General features: G+C 56.0%; 1 protein-coding gene across 1 annotated transcript in view; it reads left to right on the top strand.

Annotated features, from left to right (window-relative positions):
- Positions 1-2,751: 2,751 nt before the first annotated feature.
- DSCAML1 (DS cell adhesion molecule like 1) overlaps positions 2,752-20,984 on the top strand; it is a 104,438-nt gene continuing 86,205 nt past the window's right edge. The window contains 3 exon segments of the mRNA XM_032709538.1: positions 2,752-2,873; positions 11,229-11,546; positions 13,989-14,135. Of these exon segments, the coding sequence (XP_032565429.1) occupies positions 2,831-2,873; positions 11,229-11,546; positions 13,989-14,135 (508 nt within the window). The 5' untranslated portion in view covers positions 2,752-2,830.

Below are 20,984 nucleotides of genomic sequence, written 5' to 3'. Positions count from 1 at the left end.
AGTGGCTACAGGGAGTGTGAGACGGGCTTTTACCCGCGTGTCAGTGCTGGCCTGGCTTCCTGCGAGCTGCCTGTGCTGCCAAGGCACAGGTGAGCGCTGCCCCAGTAATTACCATGGAGATTTCCAGCCCTGCCTCATCACACGGTGTGAAGCACATGATCATGGTGTGGATGTTAGCAGGACACCAGCTTTCCGGGCTGAGCGCTCGCGCAGAAGGCGCCGCACAAAAAGCTTCCTGTGCGTACCCAAACACGGAGATGTGGGAAGGCTGATGTCCCCAAACAGTGGCTGCTGGGCAGGAGCTGAGCCCCAGGTGTGGGCTGGCAGGAGCTCTGGGAGCTCTGGCTGCCTGCCCACGGCTGCCAGCCCGGCACGTGTGCCAGGCTCAGCGGGCTGGCAAAGGGCCTGGGCTGAGCGATCCGTGCGGGAGCAAAGGGGCCGGAACAAACAGCACAGGTGGCTCAAGGACCCGCCATGGAGACCCAGGCTGAGCACCCACCCTGCCAGCCTTAAGTTCTGTCTCCTCTGGTGATGCTCCCCACCCTGCCAGCAGCTCCTGTCCTGGAGGAGGGAGCCCTTGGTAGGGGGAGGTCAGCACGTTTGGCAGAGGCTGATTCTCTGAGCGAGGGATGGTGAGGGAACTCACAGGAGATGCTGAGCAGCCGAGGGAGCTAAAAATGAAGCGGTGAGCAGCACTCACTCCCCCTGCTCACATGCCTCGCACGGGGATCTGTGGGGCCCCGTGGGTGCTCTGCCAGCGAGTGCCCTGCCAGCCCACGCAGCCCCGTTTCATTCACTCCCGAGTGTGGGAGGGTACAAATCACACCTGAGTCCGACGCACTGCGTGCTGGTTGCCAAAGTGCTGTAGCAGGTTCTGCGGCTGGCAGCTCTCTGTTAGCAGGCTGGGCTGTGCTGCCATCCTGCAGCAGCTGCCGGGGAGGAAAGGGGGCAGATGCCTGGCATGTGGCTGGGGCTCCCCAGAGCCCGGGCTTTGCTCGTTGCCTGGGCATGGGCCTGCATACCAATTTCCCCGCCAAGTATCAGCGAACATCTGTACGGTGGTGGAGGTGGCGATTGAAATGCACCTCGGTTCCTAGAGGGATGCGTGGGCACCGGGTGTGCATCAGCTGCTGCTTCATCGCCTCCCGGGGTGCCGGTGGTGCGGCCAGGGGTGCGAGTGAGCCGGCAGCGAGGGGCTGGGGAGCAGCACGTGCCCGTGTGGGAGGGCTGTGTGCCGGGGACACCCACGCACCGTGACAGAGCTGCTGAGGTGGCCTGGGAACGGGCTGAGGGAGGGGGTGGTGACGGCGCTACTGAGCCCGGCAGCAGCAGCACCGAGGAAGAGGAAGCACATCCTTGGAGAGGAGGAGGAGGAGGAAGGAGGGAAGGCTGTGGTCTGTCAGGCCTGCACAGCGCAGGCACAGTGTTTCCTCCCAGCTCTGCTGTTGCAACTGAGGTCTGGGCGGGGGTGAGGTGACAGTGGCCTCACTGTGCTCATCCCTAAAATGACAGTGCTGTGGGTGGCCTGGAGCTGGGGGAGACAGGACACAGGGTGGGCGTGCAGGACCCTGAGCTCTGGCAGCTTCTCTGTGTCCTTTGGCTGTGTCTCTTCTTCCTCTCGCTTACCTACAGTGTGCAGGTACCCCCTTGGTGAGCTCCCTGGCTCTTCAGGGGACTCCTAGGTGGGAAGGCTTGCAGCGATTCTGTGAGGGCTGAAAATGGCCAAGGGGCTGTTGTTTTCTCAATTTCCGTGACGATAGCTGGGTTTTCAATTAAATCTAAACAGCGCTTTTTAAAAAATCCGAACGTAATGTTTTTCCTACTGGTTGTTTTGTTTGAAATCTGAATGCTTTAATCTTTCTTTCTGTTTATTTTGCAACAAATTGGGCTTGGAAAGGCTGTTTTGGAAAGCAAAGAAAACCTGCTGTAATCGCTTCAAGAAAAGACATTCTGAATGCTCTAACGGTCCAGACAAATTGGCTTTGGTGCAGCTAAGTCTTGGGGAGTACAAGCCTCGGCTTGAGCTAAGCCTTGGATAAATACACCCCAAAGTAAAGCATTAGCTGGTATTTGTTCGTTATTTGCTGGCTGGAGGGATGAATATGTAATGAATCTGCTGGGCCCTGTCTTGCTTGTGTCCCATGTCACTGGAGCAGCACAGGCTGCTAAAACCCTGACTCCCCGTCCCTGGAAGTGTTCAAGGCCAGGTTGGATGGGGCTTGGAGCAACCTGGTCTAATGCAAGGTGTCTCTGCCCACGGCAGGGTGTTCGAACGGGTTACAGATGGTCTGTAGGGTCCCTTCCAACCCAAACCATCCTGCGATTTCTGTCCCCGGGATGCTGGAAGGTGCGCGGGAGGCTCTGGGAGCAGGAGAGCTGCCAGCTGCGAGTCCTGGGGGTGCTGCCGCACCCGGGCAGGACACGGCTCAGCCGGGGAAAGGCGCCGCGGTGCCGCTTTGCAGGGACAGGGCAACACGAGCTCCAGCCCCTCGGGGCTGCATCGATTGGGGCTGGGGCTGGTCGCCCGGGGGGCGAGCGCAGCTTGGAGGCGGCTGGTGGGGGACAGGGGAGTCTGTGAGCGCCGAGGAGGAGGAAGAGGAGGAGGAAGGGTCTCCCCCCGCGGGGGCCGCGGCCGCCCCCAGCCCTGCGCGGAGCGGGGGGGGCGGGCGCGGGCGGGAGCCCGGCCCACGGGCGGGAGCGGAGCGGGGCGGAGCGGGAGCGGCGCTGGGCACCTCAGCCGGGCTGGCAGCGGCGGCAGGAGCGCGGCACGCCGGGGCACCGCACCTCCGCAATTGCGCCGCAGCCCGGGGCCAGAGCTGCTCTGTATGGCATGTGGCTGGTAACTTTTCTCCTGCTGTACTCTTTGCCGAAAGGTACGTGCGGACCAGGGCGGAGGGCGACGGGGGTCCCCGGGAGCGGGAGCGGGCAGGTGGCACGGGCTGCGTCCTCCCTGGGGTCCCCGGGGCTCTCGGTGCTCCGTTTCTCGGGTCCCGGGGCTCTCGGGGCGCGCTCCCGGGGGTGCCGGGGCTCTCGGGGCGCCCTCCTCGTGCTCTTGGTTGCGCCTTCCTGGGCTCTCGGAGCGCCCTCTTCGAGGTCCCGGCGGTCTCGGTGAGCCCAGCTGGGCTCTCGGAGCGCCCTTCCCCGAGGTCCTGGGGGTTTCGGTGAGCTCTCCTGTGCTCTCGGAGCGCCCTCCCCGGGGTCCCTAGGGCTCTTGGTGCGCCTTCCTGGGCTCTCGGTGCAACCTCCCCGGGGTCCCGGGGCTCTCGGTGCGCCTTGCGGGGCTCCCGGTGCGTCCTGCCGTGCTCCCGGTGCACCCTCCCCGCAGCCCCCCGGGTTTCCCGGTGCGCTCTCCGGGAGCGCTCGCCCCGGACGGTGCAGCGGAACGCGGGGCTCGGTGCGCGGAGCGGGGCCGGTCGGGGCCGGCGCATCCCGGAGCGGCTCCTCGGGGCTCCTGGAGCCGGGACACGGCACCAACGGGCGCAGCATCCTCCGGCGGGGCCGCGCCGGGACCGAGCGCTCCGCGTCCCCGCTCCCGGCACTACTCAGTCTGATCCCGTCAGCAGGCGATATCCAAGCGATGCCTTAAAATTCGCATCCTTCCCTCTAGGAATGCTGTGTGAATTGTAACCCAGAGGCTTGACATCAATCAGGTTATGGATAAATCATATATATATGGAGGGAAGGGGGGGAGAATCGTGAAACAAGCGTGTCAAGGAGACACACACAGAAAGATTACAGATTAATTTAAAGTTGGGCATTAAGTGATTGCTGCCCACATCCAGCGAGGTGATACTCCAACCGAGTCTCTGCCATAGATGCAATTAAAGAGAGGCAGGAGCTGCGCGTAGCACGGGCAGTTAAATCCCACTGCGTTTGTTACAACAATCGATCCATGTTACATAAAGGAATTGCCCATTTCCGGATCTGGGGGAATTTTTAATTATGTTTCTGTAATAAATTACCTCTTTGCCCATGACCCGACCTGCAGATGCAGTGCTGGGAGCACCCACCTCTTGGAAAATTGTCTGCTCGGAGGATGTAAAATGACATTTGCCCTAATTATCTTCTCTGACATTTGAGAACAGCGAGGGGGAAATTTTAGGAAATGAGGAAAGTGAAAGAAAGGGGATGGAGCTGCTTCCTTGCATGAGACCTCTCTTGCTGCCCATTACATTACCCTTTTAGCTGAACGTTAATCCAATGAAAAATATTTACGGAGGCTTAATAGGGCACCGTGTCCAGTGGTGTGGTGTTGATCAATTATTCCATCAATTATTAATTATGGAATAGCTGCTTTATTTGAACTGGGGTAAAGCTGCTTTTGGGAGCTTTACCCAAAATCGCTATTGTGCTTCGGATCTGCTGAGCTGAACGTGCCAGCGTCTGCTTTGCTTACATTTGCATTTTTTATGGAGCTGAAGGGAAAAAACAAACCTGAAAACAAATAACCGTCGAGGATGCTACAGCTTCCTTCGACCCCCAATAGTCAAAATAATAAAGAGCTGCACTGGCTTATTGCTTTTTGCATCTTTTCAGCCCCAGCTTCTTGGAAAAGGGATGTCTTCCCACAGAGCTATCTCTTCGGAGAAGAGCAAATTAAAAGCCTCCATTAGCACAACTCCTCGTGGCCTCATTTTACATTTTATTTCTTAAAAAAAAAAAAAAAAAAAAAAAATCTTCAGTGTTGAACAGTCCTGGTGATGCAAAGTGTTAACATGAAGCGGTTCCAAAGAGAGGACAGCAATACAATGGAAGTTTCATTAGAATAATAGGATAAAAAAAATGAATTGCTTAATGCATGATAAACCTTTCAGATACTTAATATTTCTGGGCATCGAAGCACATCCTTTTAACGTGCTCCTGCTGTAGAACAAGAGCTCAAGTAGAAACCGAAAGCAGATAAACATTCGATCCAAGGGACCCCTGAAGTTTAGAAATCCCTCGATGGGCTGTAGCTGCTTATTTCTCCCCCCACTTGAAAAACAAACAGAAATAGGTGGTTGGCAAGCGGGGAGTTGAGCAGCAAGATGGTCTGGCAGTGTGAGGGAGAGCAGCCAGGCAGAGGGGAGGCGAGTGGCGTGATGAAGAACACGCTGGTCAAAATGAGAGGCTTGGAGCTGGGGCAGCGTCTCCCTGCGTGATGTTGCTGGATGGCTCTGCCGCCTGATTTATATTGGCATTATATTTACATGGCGTTCCCGTGTTGGGCGCAGCGAACGGTGCAAGCTCGCGCTTTCTAATCTCCCCCATCTCGGCCCCCCAGTGTGGCACAGCGCTCGTTTGTCTCTGAAATGAAACATGGAAACCTCATTAAATGCACGGAGGAGAAGCCTGCAGTGCTCAACTCCTCGCCGTGCCCGGCGCTTGTTTATCCTGCCAAAATTCTCCCAGCACAAGGAGCCACCGTGGCGACTCGCCCGGAGCCCTTACCTGCGCCTGGCACGGGCTTTGGGCTGCTCCTGCCTTTGGGTGGGAAGTGGATACAGGCAACCCTGGTGTCCCTGGGTGTTTGTTCTCTGGAGGAACAGGCTGTGCCTCGCACAAGGGGCGAGTGCCAGGGATGTGCCGTGGGCCAGCCCTTCCCAGAGCCGGGCACTGCCTGGGAGCTGTAGGAACATCTTGGGGCGGCCGTGGCACTGGGTGCCTTGGTGTTGGGGTAATGGGGTCTCTGCCCTCGTGATCCTGAGCTGGAGGGATGGACGGGCAGCTCTCTGCCCTCCTTTGGAGCAGCTGGCGAGCCGAGGGCAAGAATGAAGCTGGAAGCCTGTCTTTGTGGCAGGAATTCTGACATGGCAGCGCGGGCTGCGCCTCGGATGACATGGAGCCATCTCACACCCAAATAAGCAGCACGTTAATAGGTGCAACTTCCATGGCAGGCATGAAGGAGGAAGGCGCTCGGTCGTTGCAGTCGTTGCGATGCTGCTGTTCTGGGAGGATGTGCAGTGGCAGCTCTGGGTGCAGAGTGTTTCTTGTCTTTGAAATCTCGATTATAGCCAGCTCTGCGCTTTTACATAATCATGATTTTGTGAGTTACCCTTTCCCTGCTCGTGGATCCTGGAGAAACATCCCCCACCGCACACAATCTGCATGTTGCCGCCATCATCTGCCAGCAGAGCTGTACCAAACATTTAGGAATTCCATTTCCAGGCTCGTGCTCCTGCGTGCTGCCTTCCCCAGCTGCTGTGCTCGGGAAGGGCTGCGGCGACTCCTCACCATGAGAGGGGAGCAAGCATGACTTGGAGGGGACAGGGAGGAGGTGTGGAGGTTGCAGAGCTCACTCTGTTGATGCCTTCCCCTTGTTAGTCCTACCCGTCGGCTGCATGGTGGAAACGCTGCTCTCCACCTTGTAAAGCCAGCGTGTGGGTTGTGGTGTGGAAACGTGGACTGGCAGTTGTGGAGGAAGCCCAACATCAGCCGTGCGTGACCTCTGGTCATCCCTTTGCTCGTTTGGCCTCCCTGGGGAGACAGTGCTGTCACCCTGGCTTGGTAATGTCACCAGATGTCCCCTTGGGACTCAGCTGCAGCTCCTCAGGCTTTGTGTGCAGCATGGCCAAGACGTGGATGTGGGCTGTGGAAGGGGAGGGTCTGCCCGTGGTCTCTGGGCTTGTTCCTCACCCCCCAGAGCTGGGGGATTCAGGATGTCCAGCTCTGGGTCAGCCCCTGTGTGGATGGTATGGTGAGACTGGTACCTCCAGCAGGCTGCCATGAGAGGTTCAGGGACCAGGAAAGCAGCAGGGAGAGCTTTTTTTCCCAGGCAAGGGTTACAGCCTCAGCCCGGCTGCTGTCGTAATAGCTGGAGGTGGTTCAGGCCTTAATTTCCATGCAGATGCATTAAGGAGCAGGCGCTCGGAGCATGTTTGAGCAGTGCCCTTACCCGGAGAGGACCAGAGGAAGGTTCTCCTTTGCTCCCTGTTTGCATTGTCGAGTTGGGAAGGACGGTGGTGTTCGAGCTGGAGGGACTGTGCCACCAGGGTGGGACTCCCGTGGCAACTGAAATACAGTGCTGGGGCAGGGAAGGAGCTGGGGCAGGTACCTGCCATCAGTGCTGCCGTGCTGGGCACCAGCTGAACACCCCAGGCCCTGCTTGGCAGTTCCTGACAGGATTTCCACTCCCCTGAGACCGCCCCTGAGGGGCACAGCACAGAGTCATGGCTTTAACCCTTTGGGCTGGAAAGCCACGGTGGTGGGGTGGCACCTCGGGTGGATGTGCTGCACCTCTGCCTGCAGAGGCACCTCTGTGCTCCTCCTTGGAAGGGACCAGTCTTGTGTTACTCCCCTTGCCTCAGCTGCTTCCCTCCTCATCCCCCCCGTGATGCTTGGGGATACCACTTCTGCTCCATCAGCTCCAAGGTCACTCCCTTCATTAGCACAAAGGCTGTTAAAAGTGTCCTGGAGGTGAGGGCTTGGAGGGAGCTCGTTCCAGAAAGGGCGAAGACTTCTCCAGCACGGGGAATGTGCAGGCAGTGTGTGATGGAATTACCTTCCTCTCTTTAGTACAGAGGAATGATTAGGACTTGCCACCTACCTGTAATTCCCACCCCCCTGCGTGCCAAGCTTCGGTTCACTTTCTCCTTGAACAGGGCAGGTGTCAAACACCCTTAATGAGGATAATAAATGAGCTGCTCGGTGGCCATTAGCCTGCTGCTCTCCACAGCATCCCTGCAGCCCGGCACAGCTGGGGGCTGGGGAAGCCCTGGTGGTCCCTCCAGTCCCTTTGCTGTCCCAGGGGTGGGTTTTTTTGCTGTGGGGGAGCCTTGGCAGCATCACACCGGCCTTGGAAGGAGGGCTGGGGTGGGCACCCAGGTAGTCAGGCCACCAGGATCAAGAAGGAGGTCTTGGGAAAGGTGCTGCCAGTGGGGTAATGTGAATTCTAGTCCAGCACGTGCCCAGAGGATCGCAAGAACCCCCTTGAAACGCAACTTGTTCAGCCTTTTCCCAGCTCTGTCAGGTTTCCACACGGTTGCTGGTGTGCAAAGGACCTTGCTCAGCTTTGAGGAACTTGCTGGGTTTGGGTGGGCACAGGACTGGCTGTGTGGTCCTGAGCAGGCAGCCTGTAAGCCCAGGTGATGTACGTGCGTCGCGGGCAGAAAAAGCTTCTTATCTCAGGAGAAACAGCTCTGGCTGGCACGAAGCTGGTCCTTGTCTGAGACAGGTCCTAAATCCGCTTCTTAGAAAAGGATGGGCTCTGCCCTGTGGGGTTTGGAGGGGAGGAGGGGTTGTGCTGCTGGCTGTTCACCTGGGGGGTGATGGCATTGCTGTGCTCCTCGTGCAGGACCTGCATCTGAGCTGCTTCTTCCAGAGACGGGTGATGTGGTGACAGTTCCTGGGGACAGTCTCTGGCCCCTCTTTAGAGCAAGCAGGTGCTTTCAGCACAGCCTGGTGCTTTGCTGTGTCACTGGAGGTGCTGGAGTTTGGGAAATCCAGACATCAAGACTAGTAAATATTCCGAAGGGATGATAGCAAAATGACTTGCTTCTCCCAGCTCGGATAGAGATATTAATATTTCAATACCTCTAGGTTGTAATTTACCACAATTTAAGAAGATTGAGCTCTGATAACTCAAAACACCTGCCTCTCAGAGCCAGCCTGAGTGTCCAGCTGTGCACTGGGCTTGGTGCAGCTCCCAGCTAGAGCCAGGCTGGGCTCCAGTGCTGGCACCAGTCTCACTGCATTCCCAGCAGAAACTGTTCCATTTCAGCTCCTCCAGCCTCCTCTTTTCAGGTTCATGTGACTTAATGCCCTCGATATGTAGGTTAGGGTCAGCACATCTGACCAGATGTGAGCAGTGATTTCTGGTTTAAAAATATTGCTGTGCTATTTCTAAATTTTTAATCTCTCTCGGTGATTTGGAGACAGTTTTATGAAACATGGAATTAGGATGCTGCTCAATGCTAAATGGTAAAGGAGATTATATGGATTTAACTCTATGCGTCTGTCACATAACTATTGCCAATCCCATAACCTCCATTTTCTATTAAAAATCCCTTTCCCCCTTTGACCTGAAAAAGCTTTATGGGTAATCTGAATTTCCCTGTTTATGAGGTATTTTTCCACTCCTCGCCCAGCCCCTCACCCGTCCATCTCCAAACCCTCCTGGTGCTGCCGGGGATGAAGATGTTTCCCTGACAGGCTCTGGGTGCTCGAGGATCCTTCTCCAGCTGTGCTCTGGGATCTGGGGGAGATGCTGGATGGAGCACGGGGCTCAGCAGGATGTCCCTGGTCCCAGACCAGGGCGAAGGGTGGCTTTTGCTGCGCCCTGACTCCAGCCATCTTCTGCTCAGCTCGGGCGACAGGCTCTGCCACAAATAGCTCTCTGCTGCTCGTGAGGGCTTTGTTTCCCTTCCTCTGCCTGCAAAACGTGCGGGTTTTTTCTCTTTCATGTATTTGGGAGAAGCACCGCGCTGCTCTGATGAAGGGAAATGCTGATTCATGACGACAAACCAGCCTGGAGATGTCACAAAATGACATCTGCAGGGCCGAGCGGTGGCCCTGTGGCTCTGCAAAGGCTGGGCTGGAGCTTTGCTCCTCCATCCATTGGTCTCTGATGCTTGTCTGCAAGGGAGGGAAAAATAAATGGCTTTGTCTCCTTCTACCTGTGTGTGGACACAGGGAACTGGTGTGTGTGTGGAGACACGGAGATGATTTGGTGACCTACAAATCCGTTGTCTCATGTGGTGGCAGCGCTGGACCTCGCTAATCCCATCTGTGGTGGCTCTGCTGGGCAGTGCCCTGCCGTGGGACAGGAGGGCTCTGAGGAGGCTCAGGGGGAAACCTTGGCAGTTTAGGGGATGATTCTTTGCAGTGCACACGGAGAACTAGAACAAGGTGCCTCTGTTTTTGTGGGTGCTGAAGGAGGCACGAGGTTGTACATCCAACTGGGAGGAGGATGGAGAGGACTCTGCTCTGAGAAGGAGTGAGATGTTTTGGTGGTGTCCTGTCCTGACCTGGATGAGGATGGTGAGGAGCAGGCTGGTGGCATGGCACCGAGGCAGGGCACACTGGAGGAGGCTTGGTGTGGAGATGGAGTGGCCGTGGCCACTCAACCAGCCATTCCTCGGGCGAGCGGTCGCCTTCGTAGCTGAGGCGAGGCTCTCCGTGTGGAGGAGGCTTTTCCTTCTCCCCCCTGCTCCCGTCCCCTCCTCCCCAAGTTAAGGAATCGAGGTCAGGGAGGGTCCCCCGTGACTCGTTGTGAACCGGCGGCACGGTAGTGATCTGCTTATTGGCTCTGCGGCCCCGCGAGCGCGCGCTCAGCCGCAGCTATTAATACACCCGCCGAGGGCCCTTCCACATCCCTGTCCTTCCGCCCACTTGGAAAGAGTGCCGCTAAAAAAAGAAAGCGGATCTGAGTGACTGGGGGCCTCCTCATCCTTATTTATAGCCAATTTTGCTGGCTCTGGTTGAGAAGGGGGAGCTCGTGGTCCTGGAGAGAGGGAAGGAGGGACCGGAGGAGTTGGATGCAGAGGTCCCTTCCCTGCTTTCCAAGGAGGGAAGTGCTGTTCTCCAGTGCTCGTGGTGCCCTGGAGAGCTGCTCCCAGGCATTCAGGTGGCTGCAAGCTCTACCTGGACTGTGCCACTGAACCCACCTCAGTCTCCTTTGAATGATGCAGGGATGCCTGGGAGAAGCTCAGGCTGAGGGCAGGGAGGGATTGGGCTTCCCTCCCTCTGGCTCTGGGAGAGGGGAGCGGCTCTGATCCCAGTTTTCCTGCCCCTCTCCTGGTTTGGAAGCAGTGGCAGGGCAGCAGGAAGATCTCTGCCCTGTGTGGGGATGGTGTGCAGTGGATGTGTGGGCATTGCTGATGGGCTGAGCTGGGGGTCTGATGTGGCACAGGGGTGCTCCAGGCTGGGGAGTGTTGGGGTTTGCAGGAGAAACGATGTTGGTTGTTGTGCTTGGCGAGTTGTTGTTGCACAGGGGTGTCCTCGGGGCTGTGGGTGCTCAGACAGTCGGACCACGTGCTCGGAGCCCACCGAGCACCGGGGGAAGCCCTGGGGGGATGCCCTGGGTACCTGTCCTCGCTTGCACAGCCCCTGGTTGTCCTGCTGAGGTGCCTGTGATCCCTGATCTGTGCTGGCAGCAGGAGCACTGGCCTGTGAAGGTGGCCTTTGTGCTTCCAGCCGTGCCCTGATGCTGCTGCGCTGCCCTGCTCCGCCGCGTGCGGGGTCTCTGTGCCGCCGGGGTTGGTGATCCCTGCAGTGACCCCCCGCCCCTGCGGCCTCTGCTTTCTCCACAGCACACGCTGAAGATGTTGGAACCAGCCTCTACTTTGTGAACGACTCCCTCCAGCAGGTCACCTTCTCCAGCACAGTGGGGGTGGTGATCCCCTGCCCGGCCGCGGGGTCACCCAGCGCCGTCCTTCGGTGGTACCTGGCCACAGGCGACGACATCTACGATGTGCCCCACATCAGGCATGTCCATGCCAATGGGACTTTGCAGCTCTACCCCTTCTCGCCATCAGCCTTCAATAGCTTTATCCACGACAACGACTACTTCTGCACCGCGGAGAACTCGGCTGGCAAAATCAGGAGCCCAAATATCCGTGTTAAAGCAGGTAGGGGCTCCCCATGGGCGATGGGGTTTGGGTGAGGGGCTGGTTTTCCTCTGGTCTTCTCCATGGCCTGCTGTCATGGGTTGATGGGCCAGCTTGCCCATCAAGAGCAGGACCAGGGCTGCTGTGTTGGGCTGTTGCAATGGGAGCGATTGATGCTGCACGGAGGGTGCTGGGTGGGATGTGCAGCTTGGGGGTCTCCAGTGAGTGTCTGGAGAATGTGGTGTGGCTGCAGCCTGGTGGCAGGAGAGGTCCTTTCCCTGTGAACTGTCTCACCCAACCACGTACAGAGGCCTTTCACAGCTGTGGGAGGAGCTGGACCACATCTGTCCATGCTGGAAGAACCCCTCAGTGTCCCACAGCCCTGTTCCCACTGCAGCATCCAGCCCCAGCTTGCCAAGACTTATTAAGAAAGGAAAAAAAGGAGGAATATGGCAAAGAGCTGATTCCAAAAGCCATTAGAGTAAATTATTGACCAGGCTGAGGAGGGCTAATAGTCCAGGAATGGCTTCATTATGTAACCTATTAAAAGTGGGGCTAGCAGAGGGAACGTGACAGAAGTGACTACAGGGTTTTTTATTTTAATACCTTGTACTGCAGAGTAAATTGGTATTAACCCCCTTCTGCAGAGTGAATAATTTACCAACACCATCAGGTTACCTATAAACCACAGCTCGGTGGAGGAGGGATGGAGCAGATGGGGTGCAGCAAACCCTCCTCGTGCTGGGCACCACGAGCTTGCTCTGCTGGGGTCCCACGTGCTGAGGGCTGCCATGGGATCACAGAGGGGGACTCCTGGCTCTCCTACCTCTTAATCCAGGGCTGAGTGCACCCCTGCTGTCAGCAGGAGCTCAGCCTCCCTCTCCATTAGCAGGAGACGTGGATGTGCAGTGGGGGCTCTGAGGGCCAGCAGGAAGGCTCCAGCTGGCTCGAGCTGCTCTGGCTTTATGGCATCAGAAATGGCTGTGAAACATTCCCCTGCTCCTGCTCCCTCCTGGCCATCCCACATCCCTGTCACTCTCCAGTGCTTTGTCATGGCAGTTCAGCACATAAAACCAATTACAGGTGGTAGAAAGCCAGCAATTCAATAAAATGCAGTTGAAATTGAAAATATGAGGGGAAAAATCTCTGGAAGCCTTGGGAAAGCTGTCGTTGAGCACGTGGAGCAAATCTCTGCAGCCAGGGGAAAGTTTTCAGCGTGCTGGTTGTGGACAGGTGTTACCCTCGTGTGGGTTATTCCTGGTGGCAGGAAAAGGTCAGAGCCCTGTCTGTGGGGGCTGGCACAGGTCAGGGATGCAGAGGCAAGCATGGGGTCTGCCCCAAGCTGGGGTTGTCGTGGTGGCAGGGAGCATGCAGGATGCTCCTCATGGTCCCTGCTGGCCTTTAAAGCCTGTGAATAAACCTCTGCTCCAGGTGATTAAGGAAGCTTTTGCTGGTTAATCTGCTTTGGCTCTGCAGTCCCTTTCTGTGCCGGCTTCTCCCTGTGCCCTCGTGGCACAGACCCTCATCCCTGGGCAGGGTGCCCTGAAAGCCTGGGAAATCAAGGTGGAAATACTGTCATCCTCTCGCTGCTGCCTTGTCTGTGTGAGGTGTGGGGTGTGGTGCCAGCAGGAGCTTCCAACTGAGGGAAAACACCTTCCTTTGGGGGCTGCCGAGGGGTTTTGTTGGGCTGCTTCTGTTCTGGCCAGGGGGTGTTGTCAGATGATGAAGTGAACATATATTTCTCGTGATAACAATCGTGCCCATGTCCTACAGGACACAATTATTGTGCCAGTAGGAAAGCACCTGCCCTCAACTGCATTTTGTACTTAAACTTCGGGAGTTTATGGTGTGTGCCTGTGTTACTGAGGCTAGTGACATCTTTGTGTCTTGCTGAAGAGGCTGAGGTGGCTCCATGTCACCCAGCAAGTGCTCCTGGAACGCTGTGGCACTGGGGAGCTCCTTGTTGCTGGTCCAGGGAGCAGCATGGAGCTCTCAAAGGGATGTGCATCTCCCTGAGGAGTAGGGCATGTGGTGGGGACACGTGGCACGGCTTGGAAAATTGTCATCTACTCCCCTCAATATTCCCCCGGTGGATTTTGGAGGGTGCCAGGCTCTGTGTCTCTCCCAGGTGCCTCACAGCCGCATTTTCAGCATCCAGAGGTGAAAGGAATGTTAGAGCTACAAAATGCCCTTGGTCCTCACACTGAATCTGGCAAGTTCAGGTGGTGCTGGGGCCCGTGGCAGGGTCCCAGCAGCAGGACCCGGGCCAGGACCCCCCTGCATGCTGAGCACAGCACTGTATTCCCCAACAGAGGGCCGCTCCCTTCCCCGGGAAGGTGTTTGGGATGGAAGCAGTGTGTAGCTGGGTGGGTTGGTTTGTTTGGGAAACGTGGGATTAAAGCAAAAGGAAGTGTGTTTTCCTCCAGCACTGTCATGCTACCAACCATCTGCTTTTCTGCACAGTTTTCAGGGAACCGTACACCGTTCGGGTGGAGGACCAAAGGTCGATGCGTGGAAACGTGGCTGTTTTCAAGTGCCTCATCCCCTCTTCAGTGCAGGAATACGTTAGTGTTATATCCTGGGAGAAAGACACCGTTTCTATCATCCCAGGTAAGAGAGGAGCACCTGTTCTCTTGGAAATCTGACCTGCTTTGCCATGTGTGACAGTTGCTGTTGTGGAGGGTCTGGTTTTGGCTCGTTGTCTGTGCCTGTGCTGCCCAAGCAGAGGCTTTTATTGGTGATCTTGCAGCTCCAGACTGGACAACACTGCTGGTGTGAGCAGATGTGTCATGTCTGGGGTCTCCCGGGTGCCGTGGTCGGATGTAAGCGTGGCTTGGTGTCAGTGTGGCAGCACGTGTGCCCTGTCCTGGTCTCTGCCTGGTGCTTTGGGTACCTGGCACCAGGGCTTGGATAACAGGGAAAGCACCTGCCTTGCTGTCCGTGTCCTGGCTCCTGCAGCCAGGGCTGCTGTTCGTGTTGTCAGGATGATGCACATGTGACTATTCCGGCTTCTCTTGTGACTTTTCACAACTGATTCAGTCACAGGGAAAGAAACTTGGTAAAAATGGTGTTTTGTGCCTCTTCCCATGCTGGAAGCTGCTTGGCCTCCCTGTCCCATGTTCCTGCCTTGTAGTCCAGGACGTGTCCTGCTCAGTACCGACCCCCATCCGTGGGAAAGGGGCTGTGGGAGGGACAGCATCGCCCGTCTTACGCAGGGACTTTGCAGTTCCGGGTGTTTTGCCTCTGGGTGATTCCTTTGACTTTTTGGCAGGTGCTCCTGCCTGGCCTGGCACAGGTGTTGAGGGGGCTGTGGGCAGGTGCTGGCACAGCGTGGGGCTGTCCCACATCCCCGTGTACCGGAGTGACCTCTTGGCTCCTCGGCGGAGCCGCTATTGATGGCAGCGCTGGCTGCCCGGCACAGCCTGTGTGAGCCCGTAGTAAAGCAATCAATACTGCTGTCCCCGGGGCATCCAGAGACAATTAAAGGATTTGGCCCAAAGTGAGTGCTCTGCGCTTGATATTTGCTCACAGGTCAGCAAGTCCCGATGCTCCTCCGGGTCTCGGTGCCACCGGGAGCGGGGCTGGGGCACCCGCTGGCCGAGCAGGGGGGGCCATTGCTCTAATCCCTCTGGCATGGATGCTTCTTCCTTAAGGAGCTTAAAGAGCAAAGTACTTCACCTGGAGGGGGGTGACAGGTTCTCCTGAGGTCTGTGGTGGCTCTTGCCGGTGGGCTGTGCCTCCTGAGTGCAGCCAATGTGCTGACTCAGCACAGCCCACGCGCTCGCAGGTAGGCGGTGGGAAGTGGTGCTCCCGACCTTTGGCAGGGGGACAGACTGGCCTTGCCAACCTTTCCGTGCAGGAAACGGCTGTGGCTGAGGGAATGTGAGGTGGATTTCGGCATGGTGGATGGGGCTGAGGAGTCTGTGGTGTCCATCTCTGGGGTGAGAGGCGCTCGGGTGATGCTCGTGGGTGATGTGGGTGATGCTCTGCCCGCCACGGGCTTTTGTGCTGTTTGATGAGTGGGAAACGAGGCCCCTCAGCAGGACAACCCAAGGTGTTGTTTCCTCAGTGCAGCACCTCCTGGGAAGTTGGTGGTTCAGGATTCTGTGGGATGGAGCCAAGCAGTGCCCTTGTGGCCAGTGGGCTTGGCAGGGATTTTGCCAACCGAGCACCCGTGCACTTGCGTGATCTTAACCAGACTTGTTTCCAACTTTGCTGTGGCAGTGGATTTTTTAATATGATGATTTAATTAGGGTGGAACGATTTTAACATTCTAAAGCAATAATTACCCTAAAGACAGAACATATAAATTGTGTTACAGTGCAGAGTCAACACAAGCAAACATGTTGTGCCGTTAGATTACAAATATAGTATCTGCCTGAAGCTTATTTTTTTGTTGCTGGTGTGTTAGAGCTAAAACTGGATTTGCTGTTACCAAAAATACACTCTTTTCCTGACCTCTGCTGATCTTCTGCTTCTGTCCTGGTTCTAAGTGGGGAGGAGGAGGGATCCCTGCTGTTTGGAGGGAATGGAGTGGAGGTGAGGAGAGCTGGGATGTGGTGCTGAGGCCCCAGGGCCCCCCCCTGGTTGCACAGTGAGACTCTGCTGCAGGAGGAAAGGTGTGTGGAAGGACTGTCAGCAGTGCACCCGAGCTGTGCTCACAGCTGGCTGTGTAACGTGCTGTTCTCTCCTGACTTCGGTGTGCCAAACTCTCTGCTTTCCCTGAAACTTTGCTCTGCTGCTCCCTGTGGAAGGCTGGGCATCTTCCCAGCAAGCCGAGATGCAGCAGGGGAGGAACAGTGCTGATGCACAGAGCAGGGGAAATCTCCACCCAGCCTTCTCTGTGGCACAAAACTTCTTTTAAGTGACTGTTTTCACAGTAAATAACTTTTCCCCAACCAAACTAAAGTATTTGTAGCACAGAAATAGGGGCAGTGAGCGTTTCCCCTGGGGCTGCTGCTCTCATGAGCTCAAACCTCTGCCTCTGTACGTGTCTGGGGTGACCCTTTTGGGAGCTTTCTCGGGTTCTAGGAAGAAATTCTCCCCTGTGAGGGTGACAAGGCACTGGCACAGGTTGCCCAGAGAAGCTGTGGCTGCCCCATCCCTGGAAGTGTCCAAGGCCAGGCTGGAGCAACCTGGGCTAGTGGAAGGTGTCCCTGCCCATGGCAGGGGGGTGGAATAAGATGGGCTTGAAGGTCCCTTCCAACCCAAACCATCGTGTGATTCTGTGATTGATGATCCTTTTTGTGCTTAATTGGGATTACAGGGCTCCCAGCCGCTCATGTCTCTTCACCCAAGCCCTGCTGCTTTCTTGGTGGGGGTTTGGGGTGGGTTTGCTGAGTACAAGGTGGTGCCTTGCTGGTGAGAGCCCTGCTGAAGAGCTGCCTGCCCCCCCAGGCTTGCATGGCGAGTTGTGTTATTTGGTTAACTTGGCACCAGGGTAACATACCCCGGAATCAAAGATAAATTCTTTATGGCAGGTTATCCAGCACATAAATCATCATTAGTGCAGCTCATTTTTGTTTAGTGCCCACCTGACCGTGCTGCCATAGGAAGCTGTGTGTTTAGTGAAGTCAGGGGTTGCAGGGAAATTACAGGGTTCTCAAAAACCCATTTGCTTTGCTGGTGCTCACATCAGAATCAATCTTGCCTGGCGTTCCCAGCCTTGCTGCAGACTCTGGGGCTCCGTGTAGGAGGGTGTGCATGGCAGGGCAGCAGCAGTGCTCTCTGGAGAGGGCTGGGGGGAGAATCACACCTCACACCCGGGCTGGGATTTCAAACTCGGCTGCTACTGATGAATCTTGATGTGTGTTTGAGGGGAAGGACGGGAGCACGGCAGTGTTTTACACACCCCTCACCCTTTTCCATGAGGAAGTCCTGCTACAAACCAGTTTAAGAACTCAACGTTGCAAACACCTTTTATTTTATTATTTTGTTATTATTGTGTGTGGGTCCCATGGCACTCCTGGGGTGTGTGTCCAGCTGCAGCTCACAAAAACAATATGGGCAGCTACCTGAGACACTAGAAAGTGGATTTTTGGGCAATTTCAGGCCCTGCTGGGTTGTTGCAAGGCTTTCATTTGAGCTCTGCTTGGCTTTTGCAACCCTGTGAGCACACACGTGCCTGTGCACTTCTAACGTTGTTGGGTGGCTCTCTGTGGTGTCCCTGGAGAGCAAATTGTGATGCTCTCAGGTGTGACAGCGTCGTGGCAGCTCGAGGGAAAGCTGACAGCGCTTGGCACCCTCCCTGCCCAGCCTGCTGGCACTGGGACTGGCAAGGGCAGCAGGATTTGGAGGCAGTGAGCATTACTGGTCTGGCAGACCCAGAGCTGAGCTGCTGTTTGCTGCTTCGGTGTCGTGTACTTGACAGGTTGTGTTGGAAAAATCTAAATACAGCACTTCTCAAGGTACCGCCGCTTCTGAGGGGGCTGCCTTTGTCACCAGCCTAATACAAATCCTCCAAGGGCTGCTGAGATGAGGATGTACTTAGTCATTGGTTATCCACAAAGCCTTTTCTCTGGAAAGCAAAACGTAAAGCTTGCCAGAAGGATGGAGCTAAAAAAAAAAAAAAAAAAGGAGTTCTGTGAAGTTTTAGACGTGTTTTTGTGCATGTTATGGGTTGAGCCTTTCAGGAGTTTCCAAAATACCTGAGGTGATCTGTTGTGGTGCTTCAGATATGAGCTCCATTTGACCTGCACAGCACTTTCTGCCCCGTCCTCTGGTGTCCCCAAGGCTGGTTATGGGGTTCTTAACCTCGTCTCAGCGGCTGTTTAGTGATGTGGGCAATGAAAGTACAGCAGCTGCCTTGTGGTTCCATGTAGCCAATACCCTCCAAAATGTTCTCTCTCCTCTACTGCCACTGGCACATTTTTTTTTTCTGAAATGGCAGAAATGGAAACTCACACAAATCCCACTGCAATCCATCCCAGGACGAGGTGAGTCTCAGGATGAGGTGTGAGGATGGATTTGTGGGCACAACATTCCCTCCCAGCCGGGCACTGCGTGCCACAGGGCATGGAGGGATGACCCAAGGGGCAGAAGAGCCAGGACCTGGATAATTCAGCATTGTCCTCCAGTCAATAGGCTTATTCTGCAGGACATAAGTCTCCTGTTCCTGGAGAAAAGCTGGAAGCTAGGACAGAATAAACATGGTGAGGCGAAAGGCTGCCCTTGTTTCTGTGTTTGTCATTGTAGAGAGGTTTGGAGACACAGAGAAGTTACTGGGGGTCGTGTCCAGCTGCTGGTGTTTTGGTTTGGTTTGGCCTGAATAATAACAATAACCCAGCTGGTTTAAAGCAGGAGGCTGCGGGTCTGAGCGTGCCGGGCACGAGGCCACCCTGCTGCCCTGTCCCTGCTGTCCCCTGGGGCTGAGCACGGGGCTGGTGGCTCTGACCTGCTGCTTTCCGTGGAGAGGAGGGAGCCTGGGCTGCTGCTGCCTGCCCTGCTCCCTCTCGGTGTGTGCAGGGAGCAATCCACACAGGCAGCTCCAAGGAGGGTGCTGTGGCCATTGGGCAGCAGGCTGGCCAGGAGTTGGCCTTTTCAACTGGGTTTTGTCACTCTGCCTGGGCTGGGCTGACTCGCAGCCTGGAGCCGCCTGATGTGATGGGAGCGAGCGTTGTCCTGTCCTACCCTGTCTGGGGGTGCTGCAAAACCTTTTCTTCTGTCGGCCTCGAGATCTCTAAAGGTGTCCTGCCTTCTCCCCCACTCCTTGCCACCCTCTCTGGCTTCGACATGTGCCCAGACCTGTTACAGAGGGAAGTAGCTCCAGGCGTTATTCTCACCAAGTGGGGTGAGATTCTGTCTGAAATCATTTCATCCTTCCCCAGAGACTTGGCGTGAATTTTATCTAATCGCCATGGCAACAGATAAAAAAAGGTGTGAGCACATCTCCTTTTGCTGTGATAATTCAGATTTATATATTCAGATCAGATTGGAGTTAGAGATTTTAAAAGGAGCAGATGCAGCAGAAGGTGTGACTGCAAATAATGTGGCGAGAACGTTTGATGATCCTGCCCTTTAAGAGGGGAGAGCGCTTTCCCGCAGGTTTTTTTGGAATATAATTATTCCATCAAATCCACTTTAACAAGGACTCATTATAGCCCTGATAATGCAGAGTCACGTTGGAGACAATCTCACACACACACACACAGAACACACGGAGGGACCACAACAAGTAAATAGGATTCTGGGAGCAGCCAGGGTGGCCACCCTGCTCCCCGTGGCACCACGTGCTCCTGGTGCCTGGGCTCTGCAGGCCCCCAGCCCCATCACCCCCGTGGCAGGGCTCAAATGGAGATTTGCTGACTCTGAGCTCGGCCCGTCCTGAGCCAGAGCTTTTGCTGGCGGCTTTTGCTGCGCTGTGGCAGCTTCTGCAGGAAAGGGAAGCTGTGGCGGAGGGCAGAGCAAGGGATCATAGAATGGTTTGGGAGGGACCTTAAAGCTCATCCAGTTCCACCCCCCTGCCATGGGCAGGGACACCTTCCACTAGCCCAGGTTGCTCCAAGCCCTGTCCAACCTGGCCTTGGACACTTCCAGGGATGGGGCAGCCACAGCTTCTCTGGGCAACTTGTGCCAGGGCCTCGCTGGTTGTGGAGGGGTTTGGAGAAGGAAAGGGGCTGTTGATCTCACACTTGGTATCCCTGTCCCTGGGTGCACCTGTAAGTGGGAATCTTGGGCCACCCCAAGGAGCAGCTGAGCTGCAGGGAAGGGATGAATGGCAGGTAGAGGGTGGGATGGATGGCTGAGGGTTTGGAGACCCTGTGGGAGGCAGGTGGGCTCTAAATCTCTTCCTGGAGTGCAGAGAGCAGGAGGAGGAAGAAATCAGTCGGGAGGAGATGCAAGGAGGAAGGGTCTGCTGGTGGCAGCCAGAAGGATGCGTGTCTGGGCTCTCCCAGGTCCCAGGGTGACTCTGTGTAACAGGATACATCATTCCAATCACGCTCTGAATTGCACGTTGAGGTTTTGCAGGAAATGGCAGAGGAGCTGGGAAAAAGAGGGAAGTCCCCTGGAGCACCCCACTGGTGACATGTAGGGAAGGGGAGTGATGTGAGCAGGAGGAGGTTGGAGGTGCAGCCAGAGGCTGATTAACCTCCTGTGGTGGTGTGTTCCTGACCTTACAAGGTGCTTGGGCTTCCCTGGAGGAGCTGGGAGACCCTTGGGCTGTGCTCTGTTTGTCCTTGTGAGAGGATTCTCTCCTGAGCACAGCCCTCAGAGGAGGTTACGGGGCACAGCTCCCATGGAGCTGAGCTGTATAATGAAACCTGGTGCTACATGTGCCTTCTGCACCTTGCTGAACCCACCACTGTTCCTGCCTGCCCGCAGGGCTGAGCTTGGAGGATCCAGGTCCTCGCTGAATCACAAGGGCAGTGGTCTTGTCTCCCTGTTCAGAAGGTACTTGCTAAATTCTAATGCTTTTGTGCATTTTAAAGTCCTTCCTACCAGCAGAGAGCTCACCTCTGG

This window comes from Chiroxiphia lanceolata, chromosome 23, assembly GCF_009829145.1.
Source record: "Chiroxiphia lanceolata isolate bChiLan1 chromosome 23, bChiLan1.pri, whole genome shotgun sequence".
Taxonomy (NCBI): domain Eukaryota; kingdom Metazoa; phylum Chordata; class Aves; order Passeriformes; family Pipridae; genus Chiroxiphia; species Chiroxiphia lanceolata.
This window is presented reverse-complemented; position numbering and strand designations above follow the sequence as displayed.